The 18,982-nt window shown below is 32.5% G+C and overlaps 2 protein-coding genes and 1 long non-coding RNA gene across 18 annotated transcripts; 1 reads left to right on the top strand and 2 right to left on the bottom strand.

Moving 5' to 3' along the window:
* Window positions 1–2,728: 2,728 nt before the first annotated feature.
* LOC121230638 (uncharacterized) lies at window positions 2,729–5,850 on the bottom strand. Its single transcript, XR_005928660.1, has 2 exons — window positions 5,578–5,850; window positions 2,729–5,452 (listed from the first exon to the last, which is right to left on the bottom strand). It is a non-coding gene; the product is annotated as an uncharacterized lncRNA (long non-coding RNA).
* A 962-nt stretch (window positions 5,851–6,812) lies between these two features.
* LOC107962310 (uncharacterized) lies at window positions 6,813–11,826 on the top strand. Of its 4 annotated transcripts, none has more exons than XM_016898647.2 (2): window positions 6,813–7,403; window positions 10,738–11,826. In XM_016898647.2, exon 1 carries the CDS (start codon window positions 6,869–6,871, stop codon window positions 7,397–7,399), a length of 531 nt encoding a protein of 176 aa, XP_016754136.1. In that variant the 5' UTR covers window positions 6,813–6,868; the 3' UTR covers window positions 7,400–7,403; window positions 10,738–11,826. The 4 variants fall into 4 exon arrangements, with proteins under 4 accessions (XP_016754136.1, XP_016754135.1, XP_016754137.1 ...); XM_016898646.2 differs by lacking the exon at window positions 10,738–11,826 and adding an exon at window positions 9,625–10,172; XM_016898648.2 differs by lacking the exon at window positions 10,738–11,826 and adding an exon at window positions 8,841–9,554.
* An 823-nt stretch (window positions 11,827–12,649) lies between these two features.
* LOC107962307 (calcium-dependent protein kinase 8) lies at window positions 12,650–16,322 on the bottom strand. Of its 13 annotated transcripts, XR_005928652.1 has the most exons (8): window positions 15,906–16,317; window positions 15,586–15,703; window positions 15,406–15,502; window positions 14,831–14,921; window positions 14,029–14,122; window positions 13,803–13,946; window positions 13,394–13,546; window positions 12,650–13,310 (listed from the first exon to the last, which is right to left on the bottom strand). XR_005928652.1 is itself a non-coding variant. In XM_016898644.2 (5 exons), exons 3-5 carry the CDS (start codon window positions 14,919–14,921, stop codon window positions 13,198–13,200), a joined length of 357 nt encoding a protein of 118 aa, XP_016754133.1. In that variant the 5' UTR covers window positions 15,406–15,502; window positions 15,906–16,305; the 3' UTR covers window positions 12,650–13,197. The 13 variants fall into 13 exon arrangements, 1 of the variants encoding a protein (XP_016754133.1); XR_005928657.1 differs by lacking the exon at window positions 15,586–15,703 and having other exon boundaries at window positions 14,029–14,226; window positions 15,906–16,321; XR_001701591.2 differs by having other exon boundaries at window positions 13,803–14,226; window positions 15,906–16,318.
* Window positions 16,323–18,982: the final 2,660 nt, after the last annotated feature.

Below are 18,982 nucleotides of genomic sequence, written 5' to 3'. Positions count from 1 at the left end.
AACATTGACCACAGTCCATAAAGTTGAAGAAGTCGAGCCAGTTTGAGCACAATGTCGTAACACAAGCTACCATTGTTGCGACATCAAGTGACCAAAAGCTTCAAATGCCTAAATTGTTGAGGATGTCACAAAACTAGCTTGTGGGTATCGTAACATTGTCATCTAATGAGGCTAAATTTTAAGGGGCAATTTGAAGGCAACAATAGTCAAGCTCTTCATACTTAAGTTTATAAACAAGGATATTTTGTAATTGAGGATTTATTATGATTTTTCCTTATAAATACCACCTAATATAATTATGTGAGGGTGGATAGGCTAAGTAGAAAAGTAGGTTAGATAATTAAACTTTAGAATTTTCTTTTTCTTTCTTCTTATTTTTATTAGATTAGGGTTTATTTTTCTGCTTATTTTGTTTTAATTTTGACTTGGTGAATCCTTTCTACTTTTTGCTGGGCTTTGCACTGAAGATTGCTTGGATTTTTATGCTACACTCGATATTTATACATGAGCATTTCTTCACTCAATTCTTATTTTTATATGTTGTTTATCACATGTTTGATAAAATGTTTGTATGAGAATTTGAATGGATTATGGGCTATTATGATTATCTTGTATTCATTTATTAAGTATTTGGATGTTTGATTAAGTGTTTATTTATATTTGATTGGTTGTTTTATTTGATTATACCATATTATACAATACACTATAATTGATGACTCTAGTAGAATATTTAGGCAAATGAGATTAAGAGGAGAATTTGTCATGTAATGATTTGGTAGGATTCTGTCGAGTGGTGAGACTAAGAGGAGAACTGTATGCCTAAGTGAGACTGAGAGGAGAGCTCAGGTGGTAACTCTTAATTAGGAGGGGGCGAAGGATAATCCTCATTAGGAGTAATAGACAACTCGATTAGAATACTTATACTAGATTAATTAGCCTTTAGTATATTAATTTACCTTTGTTTAATTGTGTGCAATGTTCTAATAAGAAGTAGAGAATTATTTTATGCTTATTAGTTGTTACCTTAGTAGTATTTTATTTTAATCATATATTTGGTTGCATTAATAATTCATAAATTTATTAGACTAAAAATTGCTTTGTAATAATTGATTTAACAATGACATTCACCAAATTTGACAATCCATTGGGATCTGTCCTTGAAATACTTCTACATTTCGTTATAAATTTCTATATTACAACTTGACATTGTATGCTTGCAGCTAAAAACTGCTTTTAAATTGTTTTATAGTTTTTTTTTTGTTTTCTGCGCATGCGCACAAGCGGTAAACTAAAGTTCAATACATTAAGAACATTTTGGTGGCCTACGAAGAAGCTTCAAGTCAAGCTATTAAATTTTATAAGATGAGAATTTGTTTCCTTTGAATACTAAGTTGACTGATAGGCAAGCGATCTGCTTGATTTTTGGGGTTCAATCCTCGTTGGATCACAGTCGTTATTTAGGTTTGCCTACTCTGGTAGGGAGAAATAAAAAGCAAAATTTTTCATTTATTCGAGATTGTCTGTGTAAGTGTGTATTTTTAGTTGGAAAAATAAACTTCTATCAAACTAGGTAAAAAGGTGGTGTTGAAAACGATTGCTCAAGCTCTTCCTACCCATTGTATGAGTATATTTTTAATTTCGTTTAGTAAATGTGATGCCCTTAAAAAATGACAAAATTTTTTTGGAGGGGTTCAGGGGCCGACAAGCATAAGAAAATTCATTGGGCTTCTTGGAAGAACTTGCGTGTTTTGAAGAAGTTCGAAGGTATAGGCTTTCGAAACCTTTTTTTGTTTTAATGTTGCAATGTTGGCTAAACAATGTTGGAGATTTCTTCGAATCTGAGTCTCTTCCGTCTCGAATTTTCAAAGCTAAATATTTCCCTAAGTGTGTTTTTCTTAAAGTAGAGTTTTTCTTAAAGTAGATAAAGGTAGAAACCCTTCTTTTATTTTGAAGAGCATTGTTGTAGCTAAATAACTTTTGACTAAAGGTGTTAACATGTGAATTGGTGATGGAGGTTTGATCACTTATAAACGTGTTATCGTTTATAGTATAAATATCATACCAAATATATATAATTAAATCGGTAGTTTCCGCAAGCGTACGGGTCAAATTATAATATAGTAAAGTTTACAACGAAACACTGGTAAGTATTTCGAGGATCATACCAAAGGGATTGCAGATTGGAGAAACTATTATTAAATTAATTACAGAAAATAATTACTAATCTAATCGAGTCACGAATTATTAGTGTTAGTCCAAATTAATAGATTTATTAAACTAATTAAATTATTAAACCTAAATTAACCTAATGGAGTTTCCTATTCCTAGTGTCGACAATGCGAGCCTCTAGCCTATGATCAATTAAATCTTTAATTATCTAATTAAATAATTAATTATCCTAAATTGAGTTATTTATCACCTTTAGCTAAGAATATCATCTCGATCTCATCTTCACTAAGGATTTCGGTCTCTTCCTAAGCATACAAATAGCTTTTCGGTCTCACCTATCCCGATATTCTATCAGAGGCATCATTTCCTAATATACTAAGTACTCTTGAATAAACAACCAATTTTGGATAAATAATTACTTAATGAATAAATTAGTTTATTAATTGAATCATGCGAGATATGAAATAAGCACAAGAAATTATTCAATTATTTATATGAAAGCTAATTGATAATGTTATTAAATAAAAGAATAAGAGATAGGAGAAGGCTCATAAATATATATTGAAACACGATCCCGTAGCAATCTCCGCTCGTAAATGTCTTCACATTAGAATAGAAAAGTTTCGATTACACGAAAATAAAAAGAAAATACAAAGAAAATTGAATAGGAAAAATCGTTTGTCTAAGTTTGCACTCTAATTTCGATGATCCTAAGGTTGCTTATATAGGCAACGGGCTACTTGGTGACCACTATACCGTAGATACACTTAGATACCAATTAATACAATATTTTGATAAATGCTACGGTCCAAATAAGGAAATATCCCAAAAGTACCGTCCAAACAGTCAACAATATTTTGGCCCACCATCACTGCGTTGTCATGACATAGGAAGGCTCCTCATCACAACATCGCCACCGTGAATGCATTCATATCTTTATCGTGTCGTCGTGACGGGAGGAAACATTTTTCATGGCGTCAAGTGCTTTCCCAGCCTTAGCAACTTCATTGTGCTATCGAGCTTCATTGTCTCATGACCCGATCATCATCCGTTGTATTATTAGACTTAAATTGGCATTTTACACACTTAAATGACCCATTAGTCACTCACGAGGCTCGAGTTAGCCTTATGAGTCATTGAAATAGTAGAAAATGTGTAACAACACTTATTTTATTAATATTTCATTTCTAACCTACTAGTACTGCAGATATAATAATTAATTATAAAATGCCAAGAAAATAAGCTCGTTAAGTGCAGAAATGACCTAAAATAACTACTACATTTGACGACAAGTCAAGGTTCTGTTGTGTTATTTAAGGATTCGTGGGTTTTTTGTGATAACAATTTTTTGGTTGACTTGGTTCCGTTGGATAGGCTGGAAGATATGGAGTTCAATGAGCTATTGAGTGTTGATGGTTCTTGTTAGGATGAAGGCTTGATTGTGGGTTTACTATTACCTTATGGTGGTGCTCGTATTCTTAATATGTCACTTGCTTATACCATGGGTTATGATCACCAGAATTATTTTATCGTTGTGCCACGAGGCATACCGATATTCCAATAGAACCCATGCCCACTGCAAGACATTTTATCACCTCAGCAAAGCTTGAAGAATAGGTATAAATTCTTTAAGTGTTGTCTCCTATAGGTTTGGTATATACATAGGTTGAGCTCTTAACAATTTTTGGTTGACTTGGTTCCATTGGATGGGCTGAAAGATATGGAGTTCAGTGAGCTATTGAGTGTTGATGGTTCTTGTTGGGATGAAGGCTTGATTGTGGGTTTAGTATTACATTATGGTGGTGCTCATATTCTTAATATGTCACTTGCTTATACCATGGGTTGTGATCACCGAAATTATTTTTTCGCTGTGCCAGGAGGCATATCGATGTTCCAATAGAACCCATGCCCACTTCAGGAGATTTCATCACCTTATCAAAGTTTGAAGAGTAAGTACAAATTCTTTAAGTGTTGTCTCCTATAGGTTTGGTATATACATAGGTTGAACTCTTATCTAGTACCAAGTTGGTTGGTTTGAATTTGGCATTATAATGTTGTAAATTATGTAGAAATGACGCGGGAAGTGATATATGAAAGATTAAATTTGTTTTGAATGAATCCATAAAGGCTTAATATGTTTTAAATATCCTTTTAATGATTTTATGTATGTAATGTTTGGTTGAAAATATTTAGGGAATTATTTTTATATGTATTTGGATTATCTTTAAGCATGTCTTGTGTATACTATGTTTGAAGGTGATCTAAGGATAATTTGGAGTTGCTTTGCTTCGACGTCACGACCTTGACTTTTGTAACGTCATGACATTGTAGCTCAAAAGGTGATGTCGTGACCTTGTCCTTGCAAGATCACGACATTCACCTACGACATTGTGACTTTGCCCAAATAGCAAGTGACATTACGACCTCATGTAATGTCCCAGCATTGTGCACAACCTTATTCCCATTTCATTGTTTAACTTGTTTTGAGTCCCAAACACATTCAATGTTCCTGAACCACTCCTAAATGATTTTAAATTGATTCTAAAGGCTCTAAATTTTCATAAAGTTGATTTATTGATATTATAAAAATGTTTTAAATTGGGAACGATAAAAAGGAAAAAAATATATTTCAAGATTTCTTGTTTGTATATGTTCCAACAGTATCTCCCATTTCAGCTAGACGGTGAGAAAAGTGAAAGGTGTTACACAAGTAAAGGTATACCATGTTTTATGATATTAAACACTTTTCAAGATCACATAATTAGGAGCTCTTTGAACATCCACTCATTATCCTATGTTTTTTAATTTAATACGTTCATTTATTAATATATTCAAGCAGTTAGTTCTCTCAACAATATTAAACATTTTCAGTTATTTTTACTCTCTTTTTAATAAATAATCATTATATTAAAATTCAACTTTTAACTCATTTTAGTAATAATTCACATTTTACTTTACCACGCTTGACATAACTATAATTATCTTGACACTTTTTTAATCTATTTAAGTGCCATAAAGAAAGTTCATAAATTTTACTATATTTCTTCCAATTATCACAACTTACTAAACTATTATTTTTCTCATATAAGTACTTTTAATCACTTTTTAAATATACATATATATTATATTATATTTCACCATTTTAATAATTTTCATGATCATTTTATTAAAGGGAGGTTAAAAGAATACATGACACCTCTTTAATAGCAAAAGTTTCAAAACAAAGCTTCTTTTAGCTTTCTCAACATGTGGATCCACCCATTCATCCACTCAAAGTCTTCTTCTGCATCCATTCAACATTTTTTAGTACAAAATATAAACAAAATATTAATACACTTCCTTCATCACATTTCTGATATTAAATATCTTAAATAATTAAGGTGATATGAAGAAAACATATTTTCTTACCTTGGAGCTTTGTCTCTCTAGCATAGCATTTTTTGATTAACCCACTTGAAATCTTAGCCTCAAATAAAGAAAACAATTGTGGAAATCAAGCAAAAAATTGTTTTCTAGTAGTAAGATTTAATGGAACAAAACTTGGGTGGGTGGGTGTTGATTGGAAGAGAAAGGAATAAAAAAAGTCATCGGAGGACCTCTCCTCCCCTCTCCTGTTGTTGCAAGAAATAAGAGAGAATATCTCATTTTTTTCCTCCTTTTACTGACCACATAAATGAGATCAAAGTCAACCAATTAAAATTATTCAAATATGTGGTCTACATTTCATCTCTATGTTAAAAATTAATTCCACGACTTCAATTTATTTCTAGTAATTTAATATCTCAAAATATAATATTTTTAATGTAGATTTCATGTAAAATGAGGTAACACTTTAGTCTCTTTTTGTTTCATCACCTTTCTTTATTCCGTTTAACTTTAGTACCTCAAATTTTTCATAATTTGCCATTATCATCCATAACAATCAATTATTCATACATAAATTTACATTTAGGGTCTTTCTCGGTAGAAATAAAAATTTAGGGTTTACTCCCTAAACTTTCATTTTTAATCAATTTCACATAATCTTGTATTCACCATCATTCCCTTTAAATCTCTTTTCCACAACTCATATTAATCCTTTAGGACTTCATTTACTGAACTTGTCTTCGAATTTCTTTAAAAATTCACTATATTGGATTTGGGCAATACAATTATAATATCAACAAGAAATTAATTTTTTTTATATTTATACTATTAATTAAGAGTTTGATTGAATTGTTGTTATTTATCAATGAGCTCCAATTTAATTGTAAAATTATCAAAAATCTGTTAATTTTACAAGCAACAAATATTATTTTAAAGTTATTTTTATTTTTGTAGAAAATTAGATATACATAATAAAATTTAAACTCAAAATATAACGTTTTTTGGAAAAAAAAAACAATTTTTACTATCTCAAGTGTATCATTTCAACAAAATTATATTTAATTTTTATATCAATTCTCTACAAAATTGATACATAAACGCGTGGAGTATATATCTTAAATAACCGCCTACTTATTTTTAGTGCGTAATATATTAAATATCAAATTATCTGCCTTTCTTTAAACAAGTAGGCCCATTTAACATTCACATATGGGCTTAAGGTCGAATCTAAGCAGGTCTACTCTTATTATAGGCCTCAGTTGTTCACATCTCATTTCTCGATTTATTCCTTCTTCACCTCTATTGAATTGGAATTGAAAAAAGGTTGCAAGAAATGGCTAATCGTTCTCTAGTTTCCCTTTACAATTACCTTTACAAGTACCTTTACAAGTACCTTTTCAGGCACCCTTTTCAATCATCTGCAAAACCCACGTCCCCTTTTCTCTTTAAATCCCTTTCTCCGCTTCAAACTCAACTCGTGGCCAACTCTGTCCCATCTCCGAGACCTGCCTCTTTTCGATTCCCAGTCTTCCAAACCTCACAGGTTCAGCACCCAATTTACCACATCCTGAGGAAGTACAGTTCTGAGTCAGCAGCATCCAAGTTGGATGTGAACAAGGAGGTGGACTCGATCAACCTCAAGTTTGCAGAGGCAAGAGAAGAGATAGAGATGGCAATGGAGTCTAAAGAGACCGTTTATTTCAACGAAGAAGCAGAGTGTGCTCGTGCTTCTGTTAAAGAGGTTTTGGACATGTTTGAAGGGCTTTTAGGAAAGCTACCAGAGGCCGAAAAGGCTGCTTTGCAACGTTCAATGGGACTTAAGATTGAGCAGCTCAAGGCTGAGCTTCAACAGTTGGATGATTGATGAGGTTTGTTTAAAAGGCTGTCTTACTTCATTTTTCATAACATAGCTGAGGGATTTAGTGATTTTAGCTGTGACATTCGATTGGATTGAAAGATATGATTTTGAATAACGGGTTAGTATGGTTTACATTCTATGGTTATCATTTTGAAGGTGATGATAAAGGAAAACTGTAGCATTCAGAGGGAACAATTGAGAATATTTGTGAACTTGTATCAGCTATAATTAGATGATAATTTATCTCTCTCTCTCTCTTTTTACCTTATGATTTGTTAGCTTATTTGGCAGTAATGTTTACCCAATTGTGTTACTTCGAAATATTAGCTGAAATGCTAGCAACCTGAGTCAGGTTGGCAAGTTTTTGCATAAACTAGATTAAAGCGCAGAGAGTTTTCATCATCCACTTTTGGTTCCTTTTGTTCTATGTTTGAAGGATAGTATAGCCAATGGTCCAAAATGCTGCAACTCTTTAACTAATCATTCTTTTTCTGGCACTTAATCATGGCAGGCCAATCCCAACTTCAATTGAACATTACTTAAAATGACATAAACTTTTGCCATTAGTTAAGCTTTTGGTGGGGAACTCATTTATTAGGCAAGCCAAGTAGGCATGGGCATTCTGAAGCAGGTTACTCTTTTTTAGGCCAAGAGGTTGTAGAACAGATGAACAGAAACTTGAATTTACTTAATCAGTCATGGTTTGTACATTGGCAAGAGCAATACATCTTAAGAGTAAATCATAAGAGTTGATATCTTGTTTGATGAAGTGAGGGGTCAGAACGGCAAAGAAATTGAAAGGAATTACTGTTGTAATTGAAGTTGAACAAATGAATAAGGTTCTGATTTTTCCGGAAACCTTCTATTAAAACTATCCTAAGTTAATGATAAGGAAATTAGTTACTAACCCTTTAATAGTGTATTTATACTATAACTCTTAGTAAGGGTCACTCTCAATCACATGAGAAGATATAATACAGACTCAAACATAATAACTAAGAACATAAGCATAGGCAGTTAATCTAAATTCAGTGCTCCTGCATCATTTTTTTTCCATAGTTGCCAACTTTTTTTGTGCATGTTTTAGCTGTCTTTACGTGCAAATATATACCTTGGCTGAATGAACTAGTTCTGAGCTTCAGTTGCACCAGAACTTGTAAGCAACTTCAGCTTTTTTTCATTTGTCCAATACCACGAATACATACATATATTTTTGTGGAAAGGGAACTAAGCATCAGTTTAGTATCCCCCCCCCCCCCAAAAAAAAAAAAAAAAAAGAGGAAGAAAAAAGATCACTTCTAAAATAACTATGCTTGCATGTGAACGAACATCTTAGTGCATAACATATCTTGATATATTTGCTACGGATTTCCTTTTTGTTATGTAACATAATAATGGTTTGAAGAAATAACTGAAGGAGGAAGAAAATTGATTTTTCTTTTTCCAGAAAGGAAAGAAGAAAAAGGTATTTGAAGAAATAACTGAAGGAGGAAGAAATTTGATTTTTCTTTTTCCAGAAAGGAAAGAAGAAAAAGGTATCTGAAGAAAGAAAATCATGTCAAAAACAGTTTATGTTTTGGTTCTAAGATTATGACTGATTATTCTAAAGTTGTAGAAAAGTGTTGTACTTTTTGTCATTTTAATAAAAAGAAATGAACTATACTTTAAAATATTGTTAAACTTGAAAGTATGCTATACAAAAAAAAAAAAAGAAAAGAAAAGAACTTCTGGTACATTGCCAATTGGGGGAGGGGATGCCATTGCCAAGACTTGAACCCTGGACCTTAGGGTGCCATTGTAAAGCTTCAACTAAGTACTCCTTTAGGTTGTTGGTGCCATACAAATATTATGTAGCAGCTACGAACTTGGCTTCTTTCTCATCTGTATATGTTAGCTTGAATTCTTTGATTTCATTTGCAAGGGATATATACTTTTTTGAGTCCTTTCTAAGCACAGATTCATGTTCATATCCTATGGTCTAACCACAAGGACCTTCATTTAAAGGTGCTTCAGAAAACTGACCTTTACTTTTTCTTTGTCTCAGTTTCTAAACACTCCAGTATACTCCAAATATTCTGTTATAAAAGAATTTTTTGTGATTTTGATAACTTGAAATACTTTAAGAAGAACCTTGCTTCACTATTGTTTTTTTCTGCTTGCCTTTTAACCTGAGCATTAATTGTTTTTTTATTTTATTTTATTTGACTTCCCATTTCCCTCAAGTCTTACAGAGGTGGATATGGAAGTCATTCTCCAAATATGAGGAAAAGCTTTGAAGAAATTGAACCTACCTTTGTCCAATTCATTTTGCATCACACTTCTGTCCAAATCCAAGTGACATAGAGCCAGGCATTCTATACTTCTCTCTTCTCTTTCTTGTGAACCACAAAATTTATGTATTTTCTATTGGTTTAAGAAATAAATTGCTCGTCTGTAAACAGATCTGCTGTTATTAGTACATTACCCAAAATGAGTCCAGCTTTATTTATGACTTAGTTCGAATACTTGGTCTTGTATCAATGTAATCACTCTAAATTACTAATTCGATAGATTAGTTTTGCTTGTTTTGAACCTACAATCCTCTTGCTATTCTGCAAGTCAATACAGATAGCAAGTTTGCACTTAGTGTTTGTGACTATGTTTCAGATATGGGTTCTTCCTAGAAAGAAGCTAATGTGTATTGAATTGCCCTAATATAGCATCATCCATGCTGACAATTGTAAATCGTTGATGTCCTCACAAAAAGTATAAAAAGTAGAGCCCCTGAAAGGTTCAATAACATCTGAGGTATTGCTCTGTGTGTATATTCCCATTAGCGGTAACTTGTTCTTGAAAGGTTAATGATACCTAAAGTTGCACATTGCATTGAGAGTTTATGTAGTGGAAAGGTTTAACAGGGACTTAACATTCAAACTTTCTTGTTGCTCTCTGTCACTTCAATATTTCTGCTAGTAGAGTGAAGTTTGGTGACAAGTGACCTATAGTGAACTTTGTAATGCTTTTGTAGCAATTTCTTCAGCTGTTTAATAAATACTTGTAAAACTTTGGTGGCAGGAGATTGTCTAAGTGCATTCTCAAGGCAGTGATCCATTTTTTTTTTTCACTAGAAAATGAAAAGTCCAGGATTTTAAGCTTTCCCTATTGTCGCACATGCTACAACAATTTCTTTAATGAATTACTTCAATTCACTTGGGCAATTTTTACTAGTCACACTTGTGATAACCAATGCTTTACAATGAAAAGAATTCTGTGTTTAAAACTTTTCACTTTGATACCTAATTTTGGGATAAATTAGAAGCTATTTGAGGAATCATACTAGCTTCAAGGACATGCGTTTGTTTCAGAAAGATGATCCGAGATAATAAGTAGAAAGGGAGGATCCAGAGGATGAGATGTTTTGTTTCCCCTAGTATCTTCAACGGTGTATGATTTGTTATCAAGTCTGGGAAGTTTATGGTATGGATTTCTATTACCCTTCCACCCTTGTGTTTTCTTCATGCAGGATTTGTTTGTTTTTTGTTCTTAAACTTTTTTGTTGGCTTAAAAGTTTGTTGTGAAGTGTCTTTCATTGTTCTACCTTTGAATCACTCCGTGACAAGATTCTTAGGAGTTTTATACATTGGTTGCTACATATGTTTACCATGTCTTATACCTTACTACTACTTGGTCGATGTTGCATCACTTCTTTTACTTAATTTTTAAAAGCGAATATAATGTCTATTGAACCCGGGCTTGGTCCAATTGTATCTTTCACAAACTCAGGGATGTAATCTTGGTTTATGTTGGGCGATTAAGATTTGACCGTCCAATTGAGACAGGAATAGCCTATGCATTGCTGCACGTGCATTTGCATTGCAATTGTTCCTACTTCTGCCAAAACATTGTTTTATCTTTTACAAATATGGTAGCTTTTGTTGCATGTTCATGGAATCTGAAATGATGTTTTGCCGACATATCCCGTTTCTGAACATGAACATCTAAAGCAACTATGTAGGCGATTGTTGTCTCCATATATAGATTGATAAAGACTATATATAGACTATATATAGATTGATAAAGCAGTTGATTTCTCAGAGAATGTGGGGAAAAGAGATTGTTGTCTTTTTGCTTCCATTACAGGTTTGTTGTTCATCCTATTTGTAATAAAATATCACATACTGTCTGTTCCAAAACCATGTCGGTTTGCAGTTGTAATATCAGAAAGAGGTTGAAGAAAATGCATGGGGGATGAAAGGCCATGTGAGGGAAACATTAGAAATAAGGGTTCGATATGGAATAAAAGAAGTGACAACTATGGATTTATGGTTCAATTCTATTTATAAAATGCATAGGTGACTAATGTCTAATGGTGTTAATGAAAGTGTTGAATCTGCAAAATTCAGTCAATAAAGTACTTCATCTTATTTTATCTTTAAATTTTATTAAACTAAAAAGATATTTATATCATTTAGAATTTGGAAACAATAGTTTAATCACGTTATTTATTTATTTATTTATTAATGAAATGCCTATTTAGAATTTTGACACATTGTTGTCTAAGAAATTTAGACTCAGAAATATAAAAAATGGGTGAAATTAGATTTTGAAAATTTTTATAATTTTTTAAATTAAAAGGATAGGAATTAAAAGTTTGGACACTTTTATAGTGGTTTGGTTTTAATGTTCTATAATTACTAATTTGTATACTTCAATTAAAGATTGTAACAACTCATTATTTTCTCTTACATCACGTTTGGTTTCCTGGAATAGAATAGAATTGTAATAAAATAGAGTTATAATAGAAATGTAATGGAATGAATTGTTTTGTTGAATGGAATGAAATAGAATAGTAATGGTATTCTTTTGATTGATTGAATGAAATAGAAATTGTAATAGCATATGAAAAAAGTTAAAATAACCAAAGCACCCTTAATAGAATTTTTTTAAGTAGATGAATATTGTTATTAAATTTTAATTAGATTATTATTAAATATAATTTAATAAAAATAAAAATAAATAATTTAATCATATTTTAATATTATTATTAAATATAATTTAATACAAATATATAATTTAATAATAATGTTTTTCTTTTTGTAATAGCATTTTTAATATAATTATGTTTTTAAAAGCGCTATGTTTTTATTTTTGTAAAAATAATTATATTTTACATCCAACAATTCTATTACAAGCACACATCACAGTCATCAATTTGTGTTATGTCACTCTAGAAACATTGTGATGACCGTCTGAAAATAACAAATAATTCATATTGGAGACTTCTTCAAAAACTATTTAATATTTCAATTGAATAAATGATGATTTGGAGACATAAGAGTTTTATAAGGACAAAATCTTAAAACATCCTACATTAACAGTAAAAACCCTTTTCGGCACTTTCACAGCATATATATCCCCAGAAATTAAAGAAGAGGTTTACAACATCCAAGCTACAACTATATACAGGGAACAACCCCCTAGAAATGATAAGCTATTCATATAGCATTCAAGTGTATGCAGCCTTTCTCAAGGAAAGTGAATAAGATGCCTTGTTGATGCAATACTTGATTGGCAAGGTCCAGTTCAACAAATACATACTCATATTATGCCATTGATGCCAAGAGAATGCACTCACTAAATTGAACATCAATCTTCATCTGATGTATATCTTTTCACTCTAACCCGTTCGCCATTAAAGTGGATGTATATATCCATTTGCTTATGTATCTTTTAAGAAAAAACTTCTGCTTGTCTTAAATGTAGAAACTATAGGTCCATGCAACTTAAAAGCAAATAAACTACAATAGTTATTTGGATTATTACCCTTAGAGCTCTCTTCTCACCTTGTTCGTTACAGAAAATTGTTTGAGCCTAGCTTTCATAGTCTCACCCAATGGAACATTGGGTGCTTTCTTGGCATTTTGTAGCCATGAATGTTCTGCAAAAGAGTTGGGATGATTTTTCATGCATAGAAAATATATATCAACATAAATAAAGCATGTAATATGTACAGAAGGTTACCAAGCACTTCTTGTGCTGTAAGAAGCTGCTTTCGATCAAGATTAAGCATTTTCTTTACAAGGGCCTTTGTATTGTCCGAAACCTTAGGCCATGGGTCCCTCTTAAAGTCAATAGCAGAGCGAATAATTGCTTGTGCCACCCTTTGCTCAGTCTCTGTATGCAAACACGAGAAATCTAGTTTATATCTATTTTTCTAAAAGTAAAAGAGTAGATAGTGAACCGTATGCAAAAGAATACATCAAACTCCTGATACATAATATTAAAGATAATTTAAATTTTTTTTCTTTATATCTCTCTTTTCTTTATCCAAACTCTGGAAGTACACATTGTCTCTACATTTATCTTGAGATATAACCTTCATGATGCCAGATGAAAAAAAAGGAAAGTACCTGAAAATAGAAAGACAAACCTATCTAGAATTGCGGCACACCACAAAGTAAAATATAGATGATAACTCCAGCACTCTATACACCAACCTCTGGGCCATAATTATGTTTAAGAACCTCTAGAGCCATGTAATATGGGCTTCCCACGATCTCATTGAATCGTTCAACTGTTAAAAGAGAGCATTCTAGAGCTGCTTGAGCATAAATATAAAAAGGAGATAATTGAAGCAGTCCTATAGTTGTATGGACCTATAGTTCCTAGAAAAAAACCGCTTTGAGATAGAACAATTGCGTGTATGTAAAACCATGTTCCACAATGATCCAGCCTCATCCACTCTGTTATCTATATCAAATGCAAGTAGAAGGGTGTCATATGTTCCCATCATAGCTCATTGTCCTTTGCTCAATATCCACTTTGTCACTTGAGTATCAGCGACTTCATGAAATCTAATTTAACCCGAGAAAATACTAAACATAACCAAGTTGACAACCACAACTTAAATTATAGCATCTTGAACAAATAGGTTGAATCAATAGAAGCACACCAAATAATCATTCAATGAATCTTTCAGCGTGAGAAAACCAGAGGAAGATGCAAAATTTAAGTTCCCTGCCCCCTTCCTCAAAAAAAGTAACTTTATATAGACTGTTTTCTTTACAAATAGTAATCCAAAAGTTAAAATATCTGGCCCCAGAATAGCACCATTAAATAAGAACCCAATGTTTTAGTGGAGGCATTTATCCCCACAAAAATTAACAAATAGGTAGTCATACAGAAATGTGTAATTAAAAATAAAACTAAAACATCCAAGTTCTAACTTCTAACCAAAAAGGCACCATGCGTTTAAAAACTATCTTTTGTTACACCCATTGTTTTTCTTATGATCAAAAGGGTAGAAAACTAGTGATGAAAAATATAAACACGTTAATTGCAATAATTACATTCACATGATAACAACATGAAATACATGATAAACCATTTTCTTTAAGTCAAAAAGGACTATACATTATGCATATAGCAATTCAAAGAACTAAAATGTAAGGTTGTCACCTTTTTCTTCTTGCTTCTTCTTATTTTCTCTAGGAACAAAGTTTCTATCATTTTCGGCGATACAATCTGACTTTATCTTTGCATATTGCATCTGTTGCACCAAATTAATCATACAGTCAATCAAACCTAAAAATCATTATAACTAAAATTGCATATAAATTAAGCCTGAAAAAAGAAATTGATTGCAATCAAAAGTGATGCCTAGAATAAAGTGAGTTTAGTTCAAGCAGCCACCTGCAGAATAAAACAAGTTTGGTTCAAGCTGCAAATGGCGTTATTGATGAGTAGCAAAAGTCTTCCATGGTTGCAGAAGGAACAATAGCCGTAATTTATATAGGAAAAAAATAAAATGGCTCTTAAAATTTCAGCAAAATGGGTTCTCAGTAAATAATAGAATAACTCCAACAACATTAGTACAAAATAGATTTCAATCAGTAGGTATACAGTAACAGTGAAATCACAAAACAAATGCAACAAAAACATCATTAAAAATCGAAATTAAACTTCAAATACTAAATCCATACTATAACTAAACACTACACCCAATATAGAACAAATAAGCAAATTAAACTTACAATTCTAACAATATTGAGTGCCTTTTGTCTAGAGCTAGCTGAATCTCTTTTCTTCTACAAGTGATGCTCGTTCTTTCCAACCTTCTTCACTGGTTTCCTGCACCTTCAAAAATTTAGTAACCTTGGGCTTCTAATTCAAGATTCTGATAAATTGAATTCAATCTTTTAAAGGAGACCCACTTTTCAACTATTCTGGAAGTGCTTAGCGATTGTTCACCTAGCTTTTGTGAACATTTAACATAGGGAGTTCTGCAAATTGAAAGCCCATGACCTAATGAAAAGCTACTTCGTTTTGAACCTAGAAAAAAAATTCAAACTTTTTCAATTAAAAATGTTCAATAACTTAATATGGCAACCTGAAAAAGGAAAATGAAACCTGAAAGTTTCAATTTATCAACCTTGTTTTTGGACCATGTAGATAATGGATAACTTCTTGAATGAATATGACTATAAGCTATTGATTTACTTCTCTATTTGAGAGAAAGGAAAAAAAAGCTTACCATCAAAACAAGCAGGGCCTTGCTAAGCACCAGGCGATTCCAGTGATGGGTTGGAATCGCTCACGAGTGGTAAACAAAATGTGGGTCCTTGGCCTTTAAGTTGATTTGCTTCCTTTCATGTTGATTTGAGCGTGATATTGTTTATGGGAAAGCAAAAAAAAAAGTGAAACCATTGAGCAATTTCAGACTGAGGGTGTTTTCGGAAGGGAAAAGAAGGGTCATTCTGTGGAGAGGCTGGAATAACCAATTTGGCACCTCCTCCCCTGAATGGCTATTCGACAATTTTCGAAATGAAGCTGTAATCACCATTTTGCTTTTTAAGCTTTCCAATGAACCAAACCTCTGCTTTACTGTAGAAATTGGAATTGTCCTGTAATGGCAAAAGCCATTACATTGAACCAAACGAAACATTAGTGTTTATGGTTAAACATAAACCATTTATAATTTTAAGGTAATCTTGAAATACTTTAGCATGGTTTAACTACTAATACTCCCAATTTACAATTGGTGAAATAAAAAAAAAAGTAAATAAATGAACCTTTAGAAAGGAAGGTTTTTACAAGTTTTTACTAATACAATAAAATGAGACTTTTAAAACATTTAACAATAAGCTCTTAGAAATATGTACAACAGAATAATGAAAGATAAAAGAATTCAAAGTAAATTCTCTTGCTTTGTTGTTTGGAAGTTTATCTTTTGTTTGGATATTGATGTCTCAATTCTTTTAGTGTTCTTAGGATATATTTATAGTAAGAAATGAGTTTCTTCTAGCTATTTAAAGCCATTGCAAATGAAAAGTAGTCGTTGGAATGTGAAAAATCATAATGCATACTTGAAAGATCGATTGGAGGCATACAATTTCAACCTGAAGTACATTCTATCTTAATTGGTGCTCATGTATCATCAAAGCAAGTCTTGAAAACACTTTAAGATAAGGTATCCAAAATAAATCTAATAATCATAAAATTTAGAGATTAGATCAAAAGAAATAAGAGCATGCATGCTGAACCAATAATTCATACAAACACCAAAATATAGTGTCAATCAAATGAGCCCTAAAACTCAATAACTAAATGCTTAATATCTCATGAGACACCTTACATCCGGCTCGAATAGCAAGTCCGAATGTGAGATGATATATTATGTTGACGGAGCAACTTAGGTTATTATTAGATGTTGAGTTCATTAAGTAATTGAATTTAAATATTTTTATAAAGCCATTCCATAATAACTAAAACAAATTTTAGGATTTTTGTAACACCCTTACCCATATTCGACGCGCGGAATAGGGTATGAGGCATTACCGGACTTATATACAAGTAATTATGCAGAACTGAGACATAAATTTCCATCCACATTAACACTTTTCATGTACATTCATATTGTCCCTATTACGAGCCTACGAGGCCCAAAACATACATTGGGAGTGGTTCGGGACTAAACCGATAACTTTCAAAATTGTTACAACACTTAGAAAATTTTCACACTTTGGAGGGTCACACGCCTGTGTGGGTAGGCCGTGTGGTCTCACAAGCCTGTGTGGCTTGGGACACGCCCGTGTTCTCAGCTCGTGTTCTCAGCCCGTGTAACTCTCGATTTATGATGTCATCAACAAATTAGAGTCACACGGCCAAGGCACAGGCCCGTGTTCTAGGTTGTGTGAGTGATTTTATTTTCATAATTTTTCATAAACTAGGTGCAGACTTCACATGCCCTGGGCACACGCCCATGTCCTGTGTCCTTCACACAGCTGAGACACACAGCCGTGTCTTTACCCGTGTGGCCAATTCAAAGCTAAAATTCAAGAATGCAGGGGACACACAGCTGGATCACACACCCAATAGGCAAGCCGTGTGTCACACATGGCCTAGACACATGCTCGTGTGTTTACCCGTGTGGACAAAAATAAGGCTATTTACCAAGCCTTTTTGCCACCCTTATTTGCACCAACCTACACAACATCAAACAACACCAATCCAAACATATACATACTACCAATTCAGCCACAACCAAGACATCCACACATCGATTTCATCCTATTTTCTATCACATACAACATTTCATACTTATCATTACAAACCATGCAATAACCACATCCATGAAAGGCATCACTAATACCAATACTATATGGCCATTTACAAAATGAATCAATTACCATTACAAGCCAACACACTTGGCCAAATCAATAATGACACATATCACAAAAATACCAAGTTCTTATACATGCCATAACTCAAAATAATAGAATCATAAGTACCTAAAATGATAATTTAATAGTGTGAGTGGATCTCCGACAGTCTTCGATCCCCGAGCTGGCTTGATGACACTATAAGAAATGAAAATGAATGGGGTAAGCTTGAAGCTTAGTAAGTTAGCATGTAAATAATAATCAACTTTAAACGTACAATGACATACACATAACATGATGTAAATTAGCACAAAATCATCAAGTGATCATAGACATATCTTACTCATTTGCATCCCTACCAATAGTGCATCTTAAACCGAGATCATTTCTCATGAGTTTTTGTGTACGTACCTGTACCACTTCATAACATAATCATAACCTTTCAAATCTTTGACATAATCTTTAAATCACTCGTTAAACCACTTGGAATACTAAAGGATACTCGGGAATCACATACACATAGAATCATACCAATGCCATATCCCATATATAGTCTTACATGGGATCTCTTATCAATGCCAATAGCTCACTATGGTCTTACACTATTCTCATATCGGTGCCATGTCCTAGACATGGTCTTACACAAAATTTTCATAACGATGCCATATACTGGATATGGTCTTACACGTAAACTCATGACTTTAATGTCATGACATTTGTATCCTAACTATTCTTAAGGTTGAACTGGGAATTTTGCCGTATCGAATCTTTTTCGAGCGAATCCATAATGATAATTGTACAAGTCATGCAATAACAAGATATTAAATACATAATATAATTTTCATTATTTACACACGAACTTACCTCGGTACAAAAATAGTAGAAATGGATCTAATCGTCAATAACCTTGTTTTTCCCCCGATCAAGGTTCGAACTTCGTTTATCTTGA

The sequence above is a fragment of the Gossypium hirsutum genome, chromosome A06 (genome assembly GCF_007990345.1).
Source record: "Gossypium hirsutum isolate 1008001.06 chromosome A06, Gossypium_hirsutum_v2.1, whole genome shotgun sequence".
In the NCBI taxonomy this organism is placed as follows: Eukaryota; Viridiplantae; Streptophyta; class Magnoliopsida; order Malvales; family Malvaceae; genus Gossypium; species Gossypium hirsutum.
This window is presented reverse-complemented; position numbering and strand designations above follow the sequence as displayed.